Source organism: Eutrigla gurnardus, assembly GCF_963514095.1.
Source record: "Eutrigla gurnardus genome assembly, chromosome: 20".
NCBI classification, from domain to species: domain Eukaryota; kingdom Metazoa; phylum Chordata; class Actinopteri; order Perciformes; family Triglidae; genus Eutrigla; species Eutrigla gurnardus.
In genome coordinates, this window is record NC_139931.1 from 22177028 (window position 1) to 22200937 (window position 23910).

The window sequence follows — 23910 nt, forward strand, 5'->3', positions numbered from 1 at the left end:
TATTGTGTAGATTGACATCTGCTGTCCGTGATCACATTTTCCTGTATTTTGTCACATATGTTGGCAGGGGCGGTCCTAGACCATTTGGTGCCCTAGGCGAGCTTTACTGATAGTGCCCCATCCCCACGAAAAAAGACCTCATGTTCAAGGGATTGCACATTTATTTAAACAATGATTATCCAAACAATATAAAAATATGTGCAAATGAATACAACTGTTCAATAATAAATACACAAAAAATAAACTTTTAAACATTTTTTTAACAGTAGTGCAACATCTAAGAGCAAAAAGTGCACACTAAAGATTCAAAACAAAAAATGTAACTAACAATACAACATTCTGTGCAAATTAGATAATGTAAAATGTGATTCACCTATTGATCAAAATATAATATACAAAATAAACAAATATGGTTCAAATTCACCCCAAGTGAATAGAATAATAGAATAATATATTCTACTTCACACTTATATCACACTTCACACGCTCAGTGGTAAGAGGCAGGGTGAGGCTGGCAGGAGGAGCAGCATGCTCTTGTAGTGTCTCCTCTGGTGGTTCTTGGGTCCATAAACATAGAGAGAACACACAAGAGCAAATACATTGACTGGATGAGACATCAGACATTGCACAACATATTGTCATTTTCACATAAGTCAATACATTTTTATCATCACAAACATTCACTGACACATTAAACTCACCTGAGGAAACCGGAGCAGCTGAGGTGGATGGTTGTTCCTGGTCTGATGGTTCAGCTGCTGGTGGTCCTAGATATTTTAATAGTGAATCTAAAATGATATAAAAATAAATAAATAAACAAGTGTATTATCAACATGGAGTAAATCATTTCCATTTTTCAAGTGATATTATTATTTAAAGTTGCTAAGCATTTTAATTTTGACATTAATTTTATATAAATTAATTTAGTCCCATATGCTCACAGCTCTATGTGCATACCTCTCTGTATAAACATAACTCTACCTGATTATATAATTTATTATTATTATGCTCAACTTTTTTGATACAATATTCCATCAGTATACTTATCTCCGTTCATCAGTATATAACATGTGCTCATCTTTTGCACCTCTGTCTATAAAGTCCACATGTTGATATCCTCATCTGCATATGAGGCACTGACTCACTCAGTACTTTACTAGTTTGCACTCTGGTTAGATGTAAAACTGTATTTCACGGTATTTGAACTGGACAGTAAAGTTAAAACTAATCCAAAACTGAATCATATCTAATTTTCCTATATGGACAGTAATAATAGACTTTTCCTTTTTAATTTCACAAAACACAATGAGATGCAAAGTGCTATATACTGTAGCTAGTGTCAACTTGTACAGTGTTTTTCTTGAATAATAGCCAGCCAGTCAAGGCCAACTCGGGCCAGCAGTCTGAACCAGTCTTATGACAGTCTTATTATGACAACTTAGCGGCCGACTGCATGTTAATAACGACCAAACCGAGCCAAACGAAGCAGCGTCACACACCTTCATTGCTACTTACTGTTAGCTTACTAGTAAGATGACATTATGCTACTAGCTAGCTAGCATGATTATATCACGAATGCTCTGTGAATTTAAAAAGTGTCTCATCAAAATGACATACCTTTCTCCTTCGCACGTTTCTCCTGCTCTTCTTTTCGGCGCTTACGAAAGTGCGCCCCAGATGGCTTTTGCCGTTTCATTTTTCGTACAGTCTGTAAGCCCTGGACACACAGCCGACCGACCGATCAGTGACTCCATCAGCGCCCACTGATGCGCACACTGTGTGCGCGCTAACATGGTGTGACCGTGAAGTTTAAATTATTTCTTATGTCAAAGTATTGATGTAGATAGAGGGATGGCAAAACCGTTGAAAAATAAATATATTTATAAAATATATATATACAGTATTTTTTTTTCTCGCCGCATTTTTGGCGCCCCTCACTAGATGGCGCCCTCCTAGGCAACCGCCTATGTCGCCTGTAGGAAGGACCGCCACTGTATGTTGGGGTAGTAGCAGGAGCAGATTTGGTTATCAACAGCTAATTATTAATGTAAATATGATAATCGATATTAATAATTATATTTAATATATTATTATGATATAATCATGAATATACGGGACACCACCCTGGGATCAGGGAAAAGATAACCTAAAACTGTATTCAGTCTCAATATAAAGGTTTTATACTCACATGCCAATCACTGTGATCATTGGCATAGAAGTATAAAAACAATCGAACAATTAAAAAGGTGTGAAATTCGAGCACTAGCCTTCACAACCTGCTGTTATCCAGTGACATATACACAACAAGCACAAGAGACCGCTAGTTATAATATAATAAGATTGATTAAAATCAGTAATAATGATCACAATCAATAACACTGCAATTAACAAAGCCTTATTACCTAACTCCCTAACACACAAAGCTAAGCACATGTGTGCTAGCCGGAACAAAGAGAGAGAGAATGCGCGCGTGATACACAAAGGATCAGTAAGCTATTACCATCACACGGGAGCTCGTGAATGAACTGGCGTTCGTTCGGCGGGACCCCGATCCTTTAACTGATGGTAGATCACTTACTGAGCTTGTGAATGTGTCCGAGGTTGGACACACACTGATACCGAAATGAAACCCAGCGGCGTGGGTACATAATCAGCATTCAAATACAACAACACAGAAAGCAACGGACTCGGCGGTCCGTGATCAAAACCTAAAACACGTTAACAAGAATTACAAGCATATTCTACACTATCAAACTTATGTCTCTGCCCAGACAGCTAGCCTCTTACTTTGTCGATGCGCAAAAGTACGGCGGCGGCGGCGGGCTGTGGTTCGCGAGTCCTCGGCGGCAGCGGGGGATGCGACAGGTCGGTTGAGTCCGGACGAGAGCGGGGCGTAGCAGTTATCCTTCCCGTTGATCAACTCGAATGAAGAAAACAGTTTGTGTTCCTTCCTTTCGCAGGCAACAATAGAATCGCACGGCTTGGCGATTTAGTCAGCTGTTTTCAGACAGGAGCGGGGCGCAGAGGTTATCCTTCCTGCTGGTCGCTGAAATAAAGGAACCGTTCGTTCCTCTTCTGCAGGCAAACAAAGAATCGGGCGGTTGCGGCGATCTCAGGATCCAAAAAAAGAAAATAAGAATAAAAAGGCGTGTCGCGGAAAAGGGGAAAAACAGTCTGTTGCTCGTCCAGCGAGTTTGGGAAAAGACTGTGGCCTAAGACAAAGGAAAACGCTGCAGACGTTAAAAGTTCGTCTCCTGTTGCAGCGGTGTGCTGCGGTGGAGGAGCTCACCTCCTGTTGCAACGACGTGTTGCAATGGAAGAGAAAGTTCTTAAGGTGGCGCCAGGTTTTAGACCTCACGGCTGCTCCTGGGGACCCCCTGGGGTACCTGTGGTTGTCAGCCAATAGGGCACCAGTTGTGTGACGTTGCACTTCGCACCTCGGTGAGAAGTGAAATCAAAATGGCGGTTGTAGTTCTTTATCCCCTTTGTCCCTTTGTTCTGACCGCATGTGAAGGCTTTTGGTCTCTGTGTAGGCCGCATTGTAGTCTCAATGGTGAAGTCCCTACACATGTTTAATGACCTGAGGAGCAGCTTCCAAGACAGAGCTGGGAGGAAATAGGAGATTGTATCATGTTGTATCATGTTAGGATCAGATGTTTATGTTACTCACACAATAGCAAATGTGCGACTGTCGCCTACAAAATGACATCCACTTACAACAAAAATATCTATTACGTTTCCAGATTATATTTTTCTGGATCAAACATTCTCAGTTTCAAACAGTTTGAAAGATGTGGTTAATAATCAAACTACTTGGTTAGGTTTAGTTACAGACATCAGGGTTTGGCTTACAATTACAATGACATTGAAACAAAGCAAAAAGGAAACAGAACCACTTGGTTCTAACGGGACACCAACATCAGTTTCCTGTGTTTACTGGCCCATCACTACCCAGACCTCTTCCCTACGTGGTAAGTGTATTTTACCATGCAGGAGAGCAGGCTGCAAGGTGGCTGGTGAAGGAGTCATATCAGTACAAGCCTGAAACTCACACAAGCCCGAGTTGTAACTTTCAGCCAATCGTTGACCTCCTTTATACTTTGGCTCCGCGCTCTGAGCTGTCAATCACAACAGAACCAAGAAAGCCGTTGAACCAAATGTTATCACACCTGGGAAAATAGTTCCGTACAAGAACTGAACTTCTAACTGAATTTGAGCTAGAAGGAGGATTTTAATGATGAGTTGAGTTTGAATGAACCGTCACAAACATTTTCAGGAATAAAGCATAAAGCAACTTTGGTAAACAGTAGAGGTTTTTGTAAGCTAGGTGGCTGATGTTGATGGACGATGACATGTAGTAACTAGGGCCGGGACTCGATTAAAATTTTTTTTGAATTAATTAGAGGCTTTGTAATTAATTAATCAAAATTAATCACATTTTAATCGCATATAAATTTGACCTGAGAACAGTGAGAAGTAATTTTTTTCACATGGATTTTTAGTATACCATTGAATAATGACTGAATACATAATCTTAAGCAACAAAGTATTGTTTATTTTTGTTCAACCAAGTCCAACAGACCAGTGCAATTTTTGCCATTAAGTGTAGCAATAGCATCTGGTGGAGTGTGGGTTGGGTGTGGGTCCTTGTTCTTGGAGTTGGGCTAACGTTCACGCTAGCTACCAGGCTAGCGTCCACGCTAGCTGCTATATGTTTTGCATTGAGGTGATACTTGAGGCTCGATGTGCTGCGGTGATATGCAAATTCCTTGTTGCATAGCTTGTACACAACCATGCTCTTATCGACGCTTCCATCCGTTCGTTTTTTATAACAAAATTTCCCATCCACGGGGCCAACCAAAGCGGTCTCATCAGCTTCTTCTTCGTTCATGTTCGCTGTGGTTTGTTGTTGTCTGAAGTCATGAACGCTAGTTGGTGCTCCAGTATAATCGGTCCGCCTGAAACTCATCCAGTGAGAAACATTCCGCGGTGCAAAAATAAGTGCGATTAAAAATTAATTAATCTTAATTAACGTGTTAGTAGTAACACTTGTCTGGTCCTTTAAAGCGATGTGTGTTCCCAGCTTTGAGAAATCACTGATCCAACCAGTATAAAGAACCTGTTTCACACACACTCACTCACAGAATGTTCCTCGTGCCTTCCTTGCAAGACTCTCCAGCACTCTTTCCCACACTGTTGCTGATCCTGCCTGTCTCTGACCTTAACTCCGGTACTTCACGTCAGCATTCTAACCCTAATCCCATCACAAAATCTGCTTCTGCGTCTTTGTTGTTGCTGAGTACATCTTCATATCCTCTGTTGGTTTTTGGATTTCCAGCCTGGCCTCGACTTCGCTACTGCCTGCTCCCTGCTGGTTTCCGAATCTCTTCCTCCCCATCAATGTTATCTATCTGCCCCTTTAGGATACTGATACTTTCCATTGAACTCACCTGTTTTCCACTTTAGCTGTGGATTCTGGGCCTGCTTAAAGCCTCAAGAGACACTGCTCTGTTTTCTGGAACTGAACAGTTTTGTGATAAATCTGCTCTCACCGGTTTTTGTTGAACTTCTAAAAATTACTGACTGAATCGGTTGTACCGTGTGCTGCAACCAGAAGATCATACATGTATTTCTTATCGCCACCAATCACATCTGGATTAACATATTCTCACACTAATGTGTCAAATACCGACACTTGGTCAGTAACCCTACACTTCACACTATGACGCTCTAGGTTGCTCTCTAGTGTCAATTTTGGTCATGTCAGGGACGGGGTATCACTTTCCACAGGTTACATGTATAGTGTCTTAATAAAGGATGAGAACACGCTCATGATTTTCAAAGTCAATGAAGTCCCAACATCACCAGGAGCAAACCTTACAGTGCAACAGTGGCGAGAAGAAACTGCCTTAACAGACTTTTAGGCAGATATCTGGAGCAGACCAGTATCTTGGGTTCCATCTGCTGCAGTTCATATTTTGTTTTGAATGCAACTTGAACAACTGTCTCCTTGTGAAGTTCAATTTTGTTTGATCCATTTACCTCTCCTCTCACCCACCCTGAGTGCACCTCTCTCTTTACAGTTGCTGGGGCGATAGTCGTTTGGTGATAGCACTACATAGATTTGGGTGTCATCGGCATAGCAATGGTGGTCAATGTTATTATTTTGCATGATTTGTCTGAGGAGGAGCATGTAGATGTTGAATAAAGTCGGCCCCAAGATTGAACCTTGGGGGACTCCACACGTTACATTGGTTGGTTCTGATACAAAGTCGCCAATGGAAAGACTGTGCCTGAGAGCCCCACCCAGTTTTCCAACCTGTCCAAAAGTATTGAGTGGTCGACAGTGTCAAATGCAGCACTGAGGTCTAATAGCATTAATATTGAAGTTTTGCCAGATTCTGTGTTAAGACGGATGTCATTTGCAACTTTAATAAGGGCCATTTAGGTGCTATGAAAAGGTTGAAATCCTGACTGGAAGTTGTTGTGGCAGCCCGTTGAGGCCAGGAAGTGATTTCGTTTTTGGAGGACAACTTTCTCAATTATTTTACTTATGAAGGGTAGATTTGAAATTGTTCTGTAGTTTTTGATAAAAGAGGCATCTAGGCTCCGCTTTTTTAAAGGAGCCTAGATGGGAGGTCCAGACCAAGACCGCGACCAGTCCTGCTAGAGGGAGCTGAGGTGGAGGCTGTGGCATCATACAAATACCTTGGGCTGTGGATGGATAATAAACTGGACTGGACAACACACACCAGCCAACTGTACAGGAAGACACAGAGCAGGTTGTACTTCCTGAGGAGATTGAGGTCTTTTAACATCTGCAGCAAACTGCTGTGGATGTTTTACAAGTCTGTGGTCACCAGTGTCCTCTTTTACACTGTGGTGTGCTGGGGAGGCAGCATAACCAAGAAGGACACCTCCAGATTGGATAAACTGATCAGGTGGGCCGGCTCTGTGGTCGGCATGAAACTGGACTCATTGGTGACGTGGCAGAGAGGAGGACACTGGACAAACTGCTGGACATTATTGACAATGCCAGCCACCCCCTGCACACCGTCATCAGCAACCAGAGGAGCCTGTATAGTGGAAGGCTGAACAGGCTTGTGTAGGACCAGTAGTCTCAAAGAGACTCCTTTGTTCCTCGTGCCATCATACTCTACAACTCCTCACTAGGGGGGAGGAGGAAATAGGGTATAGAGGACAGAAGGGAAGGAGGAGTGGTAGCCACTCACTGTACATTTAAAAATGTAAAAATGTACACATTCTATTTCTATTTTATCTCTATTTATGTATATTTATCCTCTATACATTTTCTCTACATTATATATATTTGTATATATTTAGCTGAGAGTTTATTATTTACTGTCTACTGTTTTCCTTCTATATTTAGCTAGAGTTTTATTGTTTTACTGTTTATTGTTTACTTTCTATTTTTATTTGGCTAAGTTTTTCTGTAAGCTGCTGGAAATACAATTTCCTTACGGGAGTCATCCCAAAGGGATCAATAAAGATAAGTCTAAGTCTAAGTTTAATGACTGCAGTTTTGAAGTCCTTTGGGAAATTGCCTGATTGAATAGAGGTATTAACTATTTGCAATACGTCTATTGATAGGCAGTCAAAGACATTCTTAAAAAAGTTGGTAGGTAAAGCATCAAGGCAGCAGGTGGATGATTTTAGATTTGTCACCATTTCCACTAGAGTTTTAGAGTCTGTGGAATTAAAGCTTGCCATCATTGCTGTGTTACTTTTGCCTTAACAGGGTGGTGATCCAACATCCGATATTGATGGCGCGTCTGATGCCTTCAATTTTATCAGTATAAAAGAATGCAAACTCATTGCATTTCTGCGTGGAATGGAGTTTAGCTGTAATTTGTGTTGGGGGGTTGGTCAGTCTGTCAACAGTTGCAAATAGGGTTTTCGCCTTATTAGTGTTGTTGTTTATGATATTGGAGAAGAATGTTTCTCTCGCACTTTTTAAGACTAAATTGTCTAGACTAAGACTAAAATTCGTTCAGCCTTCCTGCACTCTCTTCGCTGGGCTGTTACAACAGCAGCTTTTCTCCAGGGTTCATTTTGCTTACCAGAAATCATTTTAACCGTAGCAGGTGCAATGACATCTATGACATTCAGAATTTTTTAATTAAAGATGTTTACAAGATCATCAGCATGACATGGGTTTAGAGGTGGTAACGAGGAGATGGCGTTTTTAAAGAGTACATTGGCATGTTCATTGATGTACCACTTTTTGACCTTATTTCATTCTGTTTGTGTGTCAGGAATGAAAGAAATATTAAAGAAAACACAGAAGTGATCAGACAATGAAGGATCAGTCACAAAAACATCAGAAACATTGAGACCTTTTGTGGTGATCAGGTCCAGGGTGTGTCCCTTACAATGAGTAGCCTCTTTCACAGATTGAGAAAGGTCAAATGTGTTTAGAATAGTAATACTCTGGGAGAACATTTCAACACAGCACAAAGGTATTTGAATGATGGAAAAACACCAAGTGACATCTGTTTCCCCTGAAATATATTTTTAATAAATATAGCAGCAACCCCACCAACTCTTCTCCTAGATCTACACTCACCGGCCACTTTATTAGGTACACCTTGCTAGTACCGGGTTGGACCCCCTTTTGCCTTCAGAACTGCCTTAATCCTTCGTGGCATAGATTCAACAAGGTACTGTAAACATTCCTCAGAGAGTTTGGTCCATATTGACATGATAGCATCACGCAGTTGCTGCAGATTTGTCGGCTGCACATCCATGATGCAAATCTCCTGTTCCACCACATCCCAAAGGTGCTCTATTGGATTGAGATCTGGTGACTGTGGAGGCCATTTGAGTGCAGTGAACTCATTGTCATGTTCAAGAAACCAGTCTGAGATGATTTGCGCTTTATGACATGGCGCGTTATCCTGCTGCAAGTAGCCATCAGAAGATGGGTACACTGTGGTCATAAAGGGATGGACTGGTCAGCAACAATACAGCAACAACAGGCTGTGGCGTTGACACGATGCTCAAATGGTACTAATGGGCCCAAAGTGTGCCAAGAAAATATCCCACACACCATTACACCACCACCACCAGCCTGAACCGTTGATAACAAGGCAGGATGGATCCATGCTTTCATGTTGTTGACGCCAAATTCTGACCCTATCATCCGAATGTCGCAGCAGAAATCGAGACTCATCAGACCAGGCAACGTTTTTCCAATCTTCTCTTGTCCAATTTTGGTGAGCCTGTGCGAATTGTAGCCTCAGTTTCCTGTTCTTAGCTGACAGGAGTGGCACCCGGTGTGGTCTTCTGCTGCTGTAGCCCATCCGCCTCAAGGTTCGATGTGTTGTGCGTTCAGAGATGCTCTTCTGCATACCTTGGTTGTAACGAGTGGTTATTTGAGTTGCTGTTTCCTTTCTATCAGCTCGAATCAGTCTGGCCATTCTCCTCTGACCTCTGGCATCAACAAGGCATTTGCGCCCACAGAACTGCTGCTCACTGGATATTTTCTCTTTTTCAGACCATTCTCTGTAAACCTTAGAGATGGTTGTGCGTGAAAATCCCAGTAGATCAGATGTTTCTGAAATACTCAGACCAGCCTGTTGGCACTTAAATCACCTTTCTTCCCCATTCTGATGCTCGGTTTGAACTGCAGCAGATCGTCTTGACCATGTCTACATGCCTAAATGCATTGAGTTGTTGCCATGTGATTGGCTGATTAGAAATTTGCGTGCAACAAGCACAAAAATTTGCTCCAACGAGCAGTTGGACAGGTGTACCTAATAAAGTGGCCGGTGAGTGTACATACATCAATAAAAATATAGTTGGGGGGAATGCTTACACTGTTATTTTGTCCTAGCCATGTTTCAGTTAAAAACATAAAATCAAGTTTAGAAGTGGTAAAAAAAATCATTGACTGCAATTGCGGCGGATCAAGGGCACTTTGTCAGATTTTGAATGTTTACAACTCTCAAGCTCCTCCCCCACGACCACCGAGCTCCTTCCCCTTGACTCTGTGCCCTTTGAAATCCCTTAGATCAGGCCACCTTTGAAACGCGGGTCCGATGTTGACTCTGGTTTTATCACGGGCATCGTCACATCTTTCTTTTTATCCTTATTTTCCACCGGTGTTTTCTTTTCCTTGGTTGTTTTGGACCTCCTCGTTTCTGTTTTTAACCGAGGAATTGGAAGCTTGCTGCTACTTCCCTCCGCCTCCCCCCTGTGATGGTGGAACGACCCGAGGGGGGAGGGGCTCTGTGTGTGCATGAACACAGCCCTGCATGCTGATTGGACAGGATGATCCGGGCACAAAACAAACAACAGGCTCTACGTGCACGTAGAGGCGTGCTTTTTTTTCTAAAACCGGATGATTTATGTTGTTCTTTGGGAGCATAGTGTCGACTTCATGAATATGATCAAAAAAACTGCTGACTGGGACTTTAAAGGGATAGTTCAGAATTTTGGAAATAAGACCTATTTTCCAACTCAGCCGGTGTGTTTGAGACGTCTGGAGACGTTTTCAAGACATTTCATTCAGTTCTTCTAGTTGCCGAGTTCACTTGTGCTATTGCTAGCGCAAGTCAATGGTTCTAGTTAGCATGGCATTAAAAACAGTCTTGCCCACTCCACAGTGCACCCGAGGCAAATCAATTAAAACACTAGACTGTCGATGTACATATCTGTGTTGATAGAATAATATTTGAAACAAAACTAACCTCGCATCGCATGAATCATCCATTTTTTGAGGGACTAGTTTCTCAGCAGCAGCGGAATTTTACTTTGCTCCGTCGGACTCAAAACTCTAAGACGCGCTGCTCGGAATCCATCCGGTAAATACACACCTGAACACCGCCGATTTGTCGGCCCTTAAGCCCCCAAGACTGTCTGAAAAGCCCTCGGAGCTCACTCAAACACCTGGCAGCACACGGCCCTGCGAACCCACAATTACGCACCGCAAACCCGAACCTCTGCTCCGTCCGGGGAACCGTAAACACTCGGACGCGTTGCGGGGGATTCCCTCCTGGTCTCCACAGACGCTTGTTCACGTTCTGCCCTTTGAGCATCCCTCTCGCGCAATTCATCCTCTGTATATTCAGGCTCGTACAGGTACGGTTGGGTTTGGGTGGAAAAAAACTCCTCATCAGAGTCTTCAAAAGTTTCAGTATATTCTCCAAAAGTGGCCATTTCTGTGAGATTGAAGAAACTAGCACTGCAGGCTACTCTGCGTCTGTAGCAATGACAGCAGGTAAACAAACTATTATAGAACCGGTAACTTATAAGTGCTAGGTGATATCAGTCCGCCGCTGCCATAGCCTACTAGGCTGTCATATAAGTATGACACGCTGCTGCTGAGACATAAATCCTTAAAAATGCAAGGTTGGTTTTATTTCAAACATTCTATCAACACAGATATGTACATCGATAGTCTGCCGTTACAATTGATTTGCCTCGGGTGCACTGTGGAGTCGGTATGAGTGTTTTTAATGCCATGCTAAGTAGAACAATTGACTTGCGCTAGCCATAGCACAAGCGAACTTGGCAACTAGAAGAACTGAATGAAATTTCTTGAAAATGTCTCCAGACGTCTCAAACACACCAGCTGAGTTGGAAAATAGGTCTTATGTCCAAAATTGATTGGGGGGAGTGAGCAGCATCACAGCTGGGATGAACCGCTGGAGGTGGACGTTGAGGGCGTGGAGCGGGGGTAGGAGGTAAGAGGGGGGAGTGACGCTGAGGGGGAGATCGTTGAGTAGGGCGGGGGGTTGGCTCTCGGAATCTCCCAAGGGGGAGGAGGGGGGAGAAAGGTTTATTGAAGGGAGGGAGAATGATGGAGACCTGGATGGGGACTTGGGGGGGATCCACATTCAGTCCTCCTTCGACGTTTCTGATAATCTGTGTTTTGTCTTCCTTCTTTGTTGGTTCCTCTTGTCTCTTGTCCTTGGCAGTGTTGACAGATGGATGACGCAGGTAGTAAGACGTGTTGGTAATGAATAGCTTTGCTCCCAGTTTATTTAGGCAAAGTCTGTTTGTTTAAAAAGATGCCTGCGGTCCCAGAAAAAGCTGAAAATGTAAATAAAATGCATTGAGCGAGCAAGAGATGCAGTTGAGAGCCATTTGTTGAGCCAAAACAGTCTACTGAATCTCTCAGCTCCTCTCCCAGTCGGGGGCAGAGGACCACTGATAAAAACCTTAGCATTCACTGAGCTGACTGTTTCAAAGAGTTTATTGAAGTCCTCTCTCAACTCTCTTGATTGTTGTTTTTCAATGTCATTAAAACCAATGTGCAGAATGATATTTGTCACAGTTGGGTATGCAGCCACAATTTCCAGGATTATTTTTTCAAAGTCAGACACCGTATCCTTCGGAAAGCATAGTACTTTGGTGTTATTACTGCTTTTCATATCTTTTACAGACAAGTCACCCACAATCAGATTTCCAGGCCCTGTCGTTTGCTTTCTCTGTGGCTTTAAGTTAGCAGGTCTTACCCTGCTGCGTGGTGGTGGGGGGTTATCCAGGCAATCAGAGGGGGATCCATGGTCCTGCAGCAGTGGAGCAAACCTGTTCTTTAGTTGAACAGTTGTTTGCTGGGGAGGTTTCTTGGTAGCTCTCCTCTTCCCAGCTATCTGCTGCTGTGTCCTACAAGGCAGTGGGGTTGAGGAAGCGCTGTGCCTGGATGGAGGTGGTAAGGCAGGCCAGCTGGTCAGATCACAGATATCGGGGCACTGGGTCCTGCCAGTTATCCGTTCTTCCTTGTCGCAGGGAGATGGTCTTCTCTTTGGCTTTGCACCAAGTGTGTTCCAGTGAGGATTATTGCTGGTAGATTTATTACCGTGTACAGGGTCCTCCTGTTTCTTCATAGCTTCATTATTGCTAGTTAGCTGGGTTCTAGCATGCTACAGTCCACTGTTTTGAGTCAGTGCTAGAGTGGTGCTGTTCCCACATAGTCCATTCACTTCTACATTTACTTTTAACCGATTCATTTTTGTTTCCAACAGTAAAATCTTCTGTAGAAGTTTGTGGTAATCTTCCGTAGAGAAGGGAGGCATCTTCTGCTAATTACCTTTAGCAATGTAGCACAGGCTCAGGCTTATCTTGTTTGGTAGGCCTCCTCGTGGAGTCGTAAAAATATTGAAAAATTCCTGTTTTATCTAAAAGAAAATATAATCCCACTGGATTTGTAAGTATCCAGGAGCTGCTGCTCTTTTTTTCTTAATGAGGAGAAGCAGATAGTAGCAAAAAATAGCAAAATATCGCAGGCAGAGTTGAGAGCAAAGAGGAAAAGTGTCTTCACTGTAGGAAAGCCGGAAGCAAGCAACCAGGCCCAAGAACCCTATAGGGTTCTAGATAGCACCTTTGTTTCACAATTAAAAGAACAGCCAGAATTATACAAAAAAGTCACAATGTATTCTCCCTGCCGTCCCTGCTGTAGTTGGATCGTTCTCCACTGATTCATGGTCTCTTCCCAGTGGATGCTGGGAAAGGTTCTAGACTGGTCCTCACTGGTGGTGTCTCTTGTTCTGGGTCCTTGATGTTTCACTCGTGTATTTTAAAGGGCAGACTGTGATGAGGTATACTCAGTACAATGATCCCCAGAGAATGAACAATTTGTTTTGTGTGTGAATGTGTGTATGAATGGGTGAATGTCAGTCATAACTGTAAAGCGCTTTGGATAACAGCGCTATATAAATGAGGCCATTTACCATTTATCTACATCCCAAATAATCTGTTGAAAATCTGCCATTGCCTTGAAGAATCGGTCCTGTTGAGTCAGATGTGGTGCAAATGGTGTGCAAAGTGCTATTTAATTTGCTGCCACCGTATTACATAATATCTCGGCTATAATTCATACAAGTATACTTGCATATGTTTCTCTCATTCTGAATTGTAATGTGAAAAGAGCTCGAGATTTGAATGTACTATGTGCTGTTTAGTTGATTTTATGAATATAGGATTGGTTCTAACAATAAAAACAACATATTATCAGACCTCAGGTCAGTTCTAAATGGTGTGAACTGGACAGAGTTAATTATGCAGACAGAGACAGAGTAGCAGCAGCAGTCTGTGTTTGTCCTTAGCTCTCAGTGTGAGTGAGATCGATGGCTGTTAAACACGGGAGGACGTTACAGTTTCCCTTTACACTGTGTATGTGCACGTTTGTGTTACACAAGCGGTTGGTATGTCTGTAATGTAATCTATTTATGTGGAAGTCAGAAATGAATAGTGCCATATAGAGATGCCGATAATCAAACATGACAAGACGCGACAATGAGGCTATGTATGTAATATGATTTATTGAGGATGATGCATCCAGTGAGTGACACAAATAAACACAAATGATCCTGTGGTCGAAATCCCGCTGTTGGGTAAAATTGATTGCATTGATTGAAAATGATTGCAACATAGGGGCTGCAAAGTCACAGAGGTGGTGAGGGGTTCTAATGATTGGGTTCCTAGGTTAAGTAATACATGTAGTGAACATGGAGACTGCTTCCATATCCATGTAGGAACATGAAAGACAATGGTTTGCATTCCTCTTCTGTCTTTTGCTCACGAAAACTTCCAGGCTGCTAAAAATACATGTGTATGTGTGTGTGTGTCTGTGTGGGTGTGAGCATAAAATAAGCAGCATAAGGCCAGCAGACTGCAAGTCCATGCAGCACCTAGGTATATACAGCACATATGGAAAGGAGTGTGTACACACACACACATACAGAAGCCATCTGTGCAGAGTCCGTTGTTGGTGGCGACGTCCACCTACAGTCGCAGTGAAGGAATAAGACAAACCGTGAGATAAAGCATCTCATCCTTTTGCTATCAGATTTTTATGTGAGGCTGAATCTAGCGTGGTGTCAGACATATGGGAGATACCACACAGGTCAGGTTCTCACAGAACAGACAATCATATGTAAACTAGAGGAGCAATATCGTGTAAAGCCTGTCTTTCATTAAAAAAAAAACTAAACATGTATCTTGAGAACCTGTTGTTAACAAACAGACCAAAGATAGAAGACCAGAGAACAATGTCATACTAAATCAATGCAAAACAGGAGTGGGCAAAAAATGTGCGGAGGGTGGTGTGAATTTACATTTGAAAAAACATTGAAATATTTCAACTTCAATCACAATTTAATGTGACTCTAAAGTGAAACAGTGTTCAGCATCCTTTTCCTTTTACCAGGGCCCAGTATTTCAAAACTTGTAATCCGGATCAGAATAATCCGGATAATGAAATCCTCCTTTTCTCAGTCATGGATCAAGGTGATCCTGCTGACTTTATCTGAGTATTTCAAAACACTGGCCAGGTAGATCACCGTGATCCCGACCTGGCTGGATACGGATTACTAAATCTTTCACGTCAAATATGTAAATTTACCGTAGTCTAATGTTTAGCGTTTTAAGGACCATATGAACGCCAACCAACCGTACTAGCTAACTGTATGAATTGTCACGTACTTAAAACCAGGCTGTAGCAATCTCTAATTGAGCCGCGACCGTGCTAACGGTAGCTAACGGTAGCTAGCTCCATTGACTTGCGTGTTAAGGGGCTCACACACCGGACCGAAAATCGGCGTCTTTGAGAGAGTCGGCGCCCGTGACATGAGTCTACTTGGTGTGGTCGCTCGAATCGGCCCACGTCGGCGTTCATTTCAGCCGATTCAAATGTGTAATCCGCCATTCGAGTCGGTCATTCTTTTACCATTCTGATTGGTGGAGGCTAGCAGCTTGACTAGCGAATCAGTGAAGCCCGGAAGTGACGATGGTAAACATACCAGATAACCAGTGGAATCGAAGAAGGCGGTCTAGAGAGGACCGCCTACTTCCGGTTTTCGTGTTTTTTGGCCCACAATACAGATTAGCGCCGCCTGTTGTTTTGGAGACATTACATCTCGCGCAAGCGCGGAACGTATGGCGTCGAATTTACCGACGCGAGTCGGGCAGTTCTTCCGGTGTGTGCACAGCTTTAAGCAGCTAGCGGGCTAGCGGTAGCTAGCTTTGTTTACGAATTTTGCGGTCCATGGTTTGATTTACAAGGTAATTAATCTGACGTACATTATACCATAACTGTTTAAACTAACATCAACCTGTGAGTTTATTAGCGTTACGTCATTGGCAACACAGCAGACTTAAAATAGGCTACATGTAAAAAAAACACCTGCTACATGTGTACAGACCAGACTGCTACAGTGCTTTGGAAACCTAACATCACACTGTGTATGTGTGTTGTGTATGAATAATGCAGTTCATTCAGAAGTGTCATGCTGTTATCATCATGCACACAATTTCTGTGACTATTGTGGATTCCAAATGAAGACAAAGATATTACTCATACTCCTTCCCTTTCTTCTACTTTCAGAACCCACTCAGCTATTAAGGACAGGGTCTGTATGAGTGCTGGAAATCCTTGGAAATGCTTCAATTGCAGTGATAAGTTGTTGGATTTTGAATTAAGTGCTGGAAAGTGTGTGAAATTGTAGTTGCATTATTTTCATGTATTATAGCTTGATCAGTGACACAATTAGATACAATTTTTTCCATCCTAATTTGTCTCCCTTTATGTAGAAGGCTCTCACTAAACATAATTGTGGTAATTTAAAGCAAAATAGCATCTGATTTGGTTAAGTAAAATAATCAGTTTGTACACAAACATAGCCAAACACTTTTGCTACATCTTAAATGTTCTTAAATTACTCCAATTTGTTTCAAGTAATGCACTGACAATTTAGATTAAGTGTAATGAACATCTTGAGTAACAATATCTAGGAGAAGCGGAGCTGAGACATTGTCAATCCAAGTCAAATCCACCTCTGAGGTGGGATCCAAATGATCCTGAAATTTTGGTATCAAGCTGATCCAGATCTCTGCCTTACGTTTTGAAATACCCAAATCCAGCCCTTTATCTGGATTCAAGGGAGGATTGGATTACCAAAGCTGAATCCTGATCTTCAGGATCGGGATTCTCTGGATCTGTGTTGAAATACCCAGTTTTCAGATCAGATCACGATTTAATCCAATCCGACCAGGATAATCCAGTCGGATCACTTTTGAAATACTGGGCCCTGGCGATCAAATGGGGATTGAAGCAGACGTGGAGCATCTTTCATCTTCTACATCTACCAGTATCAACACAGGAATGAAGAGGTTGAAAAAAAAAGTTGAATATATTTTAAAGGTCATCTAAAAACGACAAGAAAAATGCAATTCATAGCAATTTGAATTGAATGGAATTCTGTATCAGGATGTAGTCCGGAGGAAAGACTGGAGGCAGTGCGTCAGATGTTTGGCCCAAAACAGTTGAATTTATTTAATTTCAATATGCCATGTCAGGAGAAAAAGAAAATCAATGAAATCAAATAAACAAAAACTCCAAAACCATTCTCAATTAACACTCAAAGTTAGACTTCAAAATCAGAATCCTTCTGTCCATGGTCTAGATACTGGCTCGCTCACCTCAGACCCCTCTCTCCCATAGACCTGTTTAGGCCAAGCCTATATCACCTATGGCCTGACCCATTCCCATCAAAAATCAATTATTTCTAAAAACGTGCATGTCGGTTTTAAACATCACCAAACAGAGTCAACACCTTATCCCCCACATATTTATCCGCCTTACATCATTATACCCAATTTCTAGCCCCCTTAAATATTCCCCTAACACACAACGCCAAAAACACCCCTCTCATCCCACACACTTGAACCCCGCACATCTCTGACGTCACACCCCCCACTGCACAAAGTTCCTCCTGACTTCACGTCGGGTCCTTTCACCGCCTCCAGCACCCAGAAGCCAGCGCAACTGCAGCGTGAGTGTTTCACTGTCTTTGTCCATGCTTGGGAAATGTTTGCACCGTGTTTCCTCAACAGTTGTCCGTAATGTTGTGCCTTATGTTTGTGTTGCAGGCGGCGTCCTGAATGCGCTGGAACGTCATGTTCGTGTGTGCGCCGAGATGCTACGTCTGTGCTAATATAATAAAAATGTGTCCGCGAATCCCGGCATCAGTCCCGTCCAGCTCAGCTGCGCCAGTGGTAGCAGGCAGCCGCACCGTTACACAGGACAACCTCCTTTGTTTCAAGCAGATTGATTGTGAAATAGTGACAGAATTTAAATCTAGTGATTTGTGTACAGGGACACACGTTTTCCATGTTTTTCCAACCATGAATTTTTTCCTTAACCTATCCTTTGTTTTTTAGCATAATGTATTCACGACTCACCTAAAAAAAATGTGGTGTAGGCATGATCCTTACATCCACCTGAAAATATATCTGTTTGAAAGTCACCACAAAAATATGGAAAATTTGTGAAAGAGTAGATTTCAAATTCTTGACGAGTTTACAAAGTGCCATGGGACGTTGTTAATATATAATACACTTTTTGACATATAAAGTTATTTTAAGTAAGGTTAAGGAATAAGTCCACACTTCACTACCCCAGTAAGTTGGTCATCCCGTCATCCAACCCAAAACAACCCACACCCCATCATAACACCCAACACAACCCACACCCCATCATAACACCCAACACAACCCATACCCCATCATCCCACCCAAAACAAACCTCACCCCATCATCCCACACTATCATCTCACCCAAAACAACCCTCTCCCCATCATCCAACCCAAAACAACTCTCACCCCATCATCCCTCCCAACACAACCCTCAACCCATCATCCTATCTAACACAAACCTCAGCCCGTCATCCCAGCCAACACAACCCATTGTTTTAGTTAGAAAGAGTTGTTTGACTTTTGTTAACCTGTGTGAATGCTGCGTGAATCTTTTGCAGACTCATTTTTAGACTGTTAAGCAAGGTTGATCGAGTAATTATTTTTGGTGTTTTTTTTGTGTGTAATTAAATTAAAAATGTAAATACATTTTTTTGACTTAAAGGTTGTATCAGCGATTCTGGGCCGAAACATAAATGATCACATTCATCAGTTTTTACCTCACGATCCGCTAGCTGCCCGCCCCATAAGCAGGCCGTCAAAAAAACGCGTCTCTCTAGGCAGCTTAGGCTCCGAGATCGCACACAAAAACATATGGTACTACCAACACCTCAAAAGCAAAATAAACAGTGTTCCAACCAATCACAGACAAGGGGTGGGTGGCACGTTCATGAAAATGCGCATCCATGATCATTTTCAAAACACGGTTTTCAGAGAAGCATAGATTCAAATGGCCACAACTTCGTCAAATATTATCAGAATCTGTGAATAACTCAAAATGCCCCGAGGCCGACTTGTTCCTGGTTTTGCCGTGGCTGGTCACACACACACATATACACTCACCGGCCACTTTATTAGGTACACCTGTCCAACTGCTCGTTAGCGCACATTTCTAATCAGCCAATCACATGGCAGCAACTCCTGGTCAAGACGATCTGCTGCAGTTCAAACCGAGCATCAGAATGGGGAAGAAAGGTGATTTAAGTGACTTTGAACGTGGCATGGTTGTTGGTACCAGACGGGCTGGTCTGGGTATTTCAGAAACTGCTGATCTACTTGGATTTTCACGCACAACCATCTCTAGGGTTTACAGAGAATGGTCCGGCTACAATTCGCACAGGCTCACCAAAATTGGACAATAGAAGATTGGAAAAACGTTGCCTGGTCTGATGAGTCTCGATTTCTGCTGCGACATTGGTGTGGGGGATATTTTCTTGGCACACTTTGGGCCCATTAGTACCAATTGAGCATCGTGTCAATGCCTACCTGAGTATTGTTGCTGACCATGTCCATCCCTTTATGACCACAGTGTACCCATCTTCTGATGGCTACTTCCAGCAGGATAACGCGCCATGTCATAAAGCGCAAATCATCTCAGACTGGTTTCTTGAACATGACAATGAGTTCACTGTACTCAAATGGCCTCCACAGTCACCAGATCTCAATCCAATAGAGCACCTTTGGGATGTGGTGGAACGGGAGATTTGCATCATGGATGTGCAGCCGACAAATCTGCAGCAACTGCGTGATGCTATCATGTCAATATGGACCAAACTCTCTGAGGAATGTTTCCAGTACCTTGTTGAATCTATGCCATGAAGGATTAAGGCAGTTCTGAAGGCAAAAGGGGGTCCAACCTCCGGTGAGTGTGTATATATATATATATATATATATATATATATATATATATATATATATATAGTATAGCATATATAGCATATATACAGTATATATAGCATATATACAGCATATTTACTTACTATATACACTTAGATGAGTACTGGTATTGAATGGGGCATATTTCCAAAATGCATACCTTCAAAGGTGAATAAGATTTAACATAAATTAGTTGAGAAAATCAAGGAAAAATCCATCCATCGTGTACCGCTTTATCCTGTATTCAGGGTTGTGGAGGGGCTGCAGCCGATCCCAGCTGACATTGGGCGAAGGCAGGGTACACCCTGGACAGGACACCAGGACGTTTATTTTTAGGAGCCCCATATTGGTGGTCGGAGATCAGCATCACTGTGGAAGCTTTCACACCATCCAAACACACAAAATGTGGTGTGTTTGCTTGGAGTGGTGTCAAAGCTGTCAATCAAACCCTGGTGGGGAGCAAACCTCCAAAACCTAAAAAGGTGGGTCTCATTCCTCATTCCAGTCAGAATCTGATGCAGTTTGTTTGTGGCGTAAACAAATAGCCAACCACATTTAATTAGATATGTGATTTTAGCATTGAAAAATTCCCACAGGAAGGGGTAGGACTTAGCCTCTCTGTCGGACAGGATGTATTTGTTAAAATTACTAATAATTAAAAACATGGTACAGCACAGACATTCAATTATACAACCCCGTTACTGCCAATGAAACAGCAGCTTCCCCCGTAATGCCTTACTGTGGCTGTGCCGGTGATCGTCTGACTGCCGGAGTCTGACCCACTCTGCTCACTGTGGCTCTGTGAGGACTGGTACATGTTGAGTGGATGCTCGCTGATGGAGGTCTGGACACCGGGATAGTCCTGTGGTACTGCTGGGTGCTGATGTGGGTGGGAGTGTGGATGTGGGTGTGAGGCTGTGAACTCAGCTGGAATGCTGTTCTGGGGAGGGGGGGCAAACTGGGCTGATGGGTATGCCTGGGCCATGGATGGGTCCGGGGGTGCCGGTGTGTCCTGGTTACCCTGTATGGACAAAGAGATTCACTTTTTATATGAGAGGACCAGTGCTCACTTCATGCACTCCCTACTTTGGAATGCTTTTCGTATGGCTCGCCACCTTGGTCTAGACTGGTCTAACTTGGTCTAAAATGTTCCTCTGGACCAAACAGTCTCAGTTTGAAACACATGGTTAACGGAAAAAAACAAAAAAAAAACAGCTGCATTTAGACTATAAACACTACTTCATTTATAGTATAAACCCCTTAATATTGAGAGTCATGATTCAGTTATATTTTTTCATTTTAAAGGATGGTGCCCTGTTGTTATTAATTTGATTATTAATCATAATAATATCAAGAATTGTATTGATATGAATAATTATCTATTAATATACTAATCTGCTAGTGCCTCAACACTTGGCAACTCCGTCATTAAGTACTCAGCAGAGAAGACCACAGATTAACTTTAAGACATAAATACAATTTTAATAAGCTTTTATACCAACCTGTACTCATCAGAAAAGGACTCGTATCAAGAGGACATCAAGCCATGGCTCAACAGCATTGATTTCCCACAGCTTAATAAAGAACAAACCAATGTACTGGATTCACCACTTCCCTTAATCTGCTGAAAAACAAAGCACTAGGACCGATGACTTCCCTGCTGGGTTCCATAAACACTTCTAGCCCATTCTAGCTCCACTGCTCATTAAGATGACAACAAAAATCACACAAAATTCAAGATTACCAGCAAGCATGAACACGCTACCAATTTATCTCCTAAATGTAGATATTAAAATCATCAGTAAGACACTAGCTGTCAGGATTGAAAAAAGTTACTCCATCAATAATTCATCCAGATCAAACTGGCTTCATCAAAGGTACATCCAGGAACACACAACTATTTAATTTAATGCATTACTCATCATTATATCAAGCAGGAAGCATCATTGACAACTTAGATGCAGAAATATGCCTTTAACAGAGTAAACTGGACATTTTAACCACTTTACAGAAAGATTTGGCTTTGGGGAATAATTAATTAACTATATGCGGATTCACTTCACCTTCAGCCACTGTCATGGACTCACCTCAGTAAGTTTGACACTGCATAGGGAGACTAGGTAAGGATGCCCACTATCTCCCTCTTTTTTCACCATTGTCATTGAACTCCGAGAGGCAGCTATTCATCAGATCATCTACATAAAAGGAATCCAAACACAGAAACACATCATAGGATCAGTCTTTATGCAGATGATTTATTGCTGTTCCTACCTGCTTGTTAACACTCAGCTTCACTCCAATACTCAAAACAATAATTGATGGGAGCCTCCGTTGGATGAATCTACCGCTATCACTTATGGGCCCCTGTTACAATGACAATACATCCTGCAATAAACCATGTATTCACAATGATTCCAACTCAACCCACCCCATCTGGTTCAAATCTCTAGATTCAATGATCTCTACCACAAAATCAACACCAAGCACCACAAATTGATTCTGGGGTTTTTGTTTTTTTTCAACGTTTTTTTGAAATATGAATATTGTTCCGTTCATTCATCTCCGCATAGCACTCTCTCCCCGTTCTTCTCATTCACACACACACACACACACACACTGTGTCGGACCCATCTATGAATAGCCTCTCCTCTCCGTGCAGACTCAGGGGTAGATTTACTAAGAGTGGCGCAGTTTTTGCTGCGTTTGTTATAGCGAGATCGCAAACAGCGCACGCAGTGCTTCCTCATTTTGCATCGTATTTATCATACCTGACAGCCACCGGGCAAACAGCGCATACTCCAGCGTAATTAAGCGCACCTCTAAAAGCAATGAATGGACACGGATCTTGAAACGACAAAAAAGGAAGTGCTAAAAAGCACAGAAAGCGGCAATAGCAAGAGACGAACGATCTGCAGCGATGCAGAGGACCTCCAACGTTCCATCCAGACCTGAGACATGCAGACCTGAGACATCCAGACCTTAGACATGCAAAAGAAAAATACCTGAGCAAACAGTCTAAAATACACCATTCACTAAAAAATAATAAAGGAAGGAATTCTTCCAGGCTGCGTTGATTATTTATTTTCTCACTTTTAGTGTTAGTGGGTCATGCTATGTAGAGTCAAGGTGAAGTCTGAACAGGTGAGTCTTGAGCCTTTTTCGGAAGATGGCAAATGACTCTGCTGTCCTGACATTGGTCGGGAGTTCGTTCCACCACTGAGAAGAGTCTGGACTTTGCTGAGTGACATTTGTTTGATTTCAGCGATGATGGTACGAGCCGGCCAGCTGAAGTAGAGTAGCGTGTGGTTTGACCAGTGTTTGAAGGTAGATGGGTGCCGTTCCATTGATGGCCCTGAAGGCCAGTGCCATCGTCTTGAATTGGATGCGTGCTGCAACAGGAAGCCAGTGGAGGTCACGGAGGAGTGGGGTCACATGGGTTGCATCCTTTGTGAGGAAGGTCCGAATCCTGCGGATATTGTAGAGGGCAAATCTGCAGGATCGGGCCACAGCAGTTGGGGGTGCAGGAAAGTTGGTCATCGAGGATTACACCCAGGTTCCTCGCAGTTGAGGAAGGCAATACTGTGATGCCCTCGACAGTGACCGACAGGTGCATGTGAGGGCAGTCTTTCCCCAGGATGAAGAGGAGTTCAGTTTTATTCAGGTTAAGCTTGAGGTGATGTGCAGTTGTCCAGACAGAGATGTCAGCCAGACAGTCCGAGATACGAGTTGCAATGTGAGTGTCAGAGGTTGGGGGAAAAGAGAGGAACAGCTAGGTGTCATCTGCATAACAATGGTAGGAGAATCCATGTGATGTAAT

The 23910-nt window shown here is 42.7% G+C and overlaps 1 protein-coding gene across 2 annotated transcripts in view; it reads right to left on the minus strand.

Annotated features, from left to right (window-relative positions):
• The window catches only part of rbfox1 (RNA binding fox-1 homolog 1), a 238237-nt gene that overhangs the window by 78940 nt on the left and 135387 nt on the right, over positions 1-23910 (minus strand). For both annotated transcript variants that reach the window (XM_084036241.1, XM_084036242.1), the window contains exon 2: positions 20833-21114. In XM_084036241.1, coding sequence (XP_083892367.1) covers positions 20833-21114 — 282 coding nt within the window. The remainder of the gene's footprint in view (positions 1-20832; positions 21115-23910) is intronic.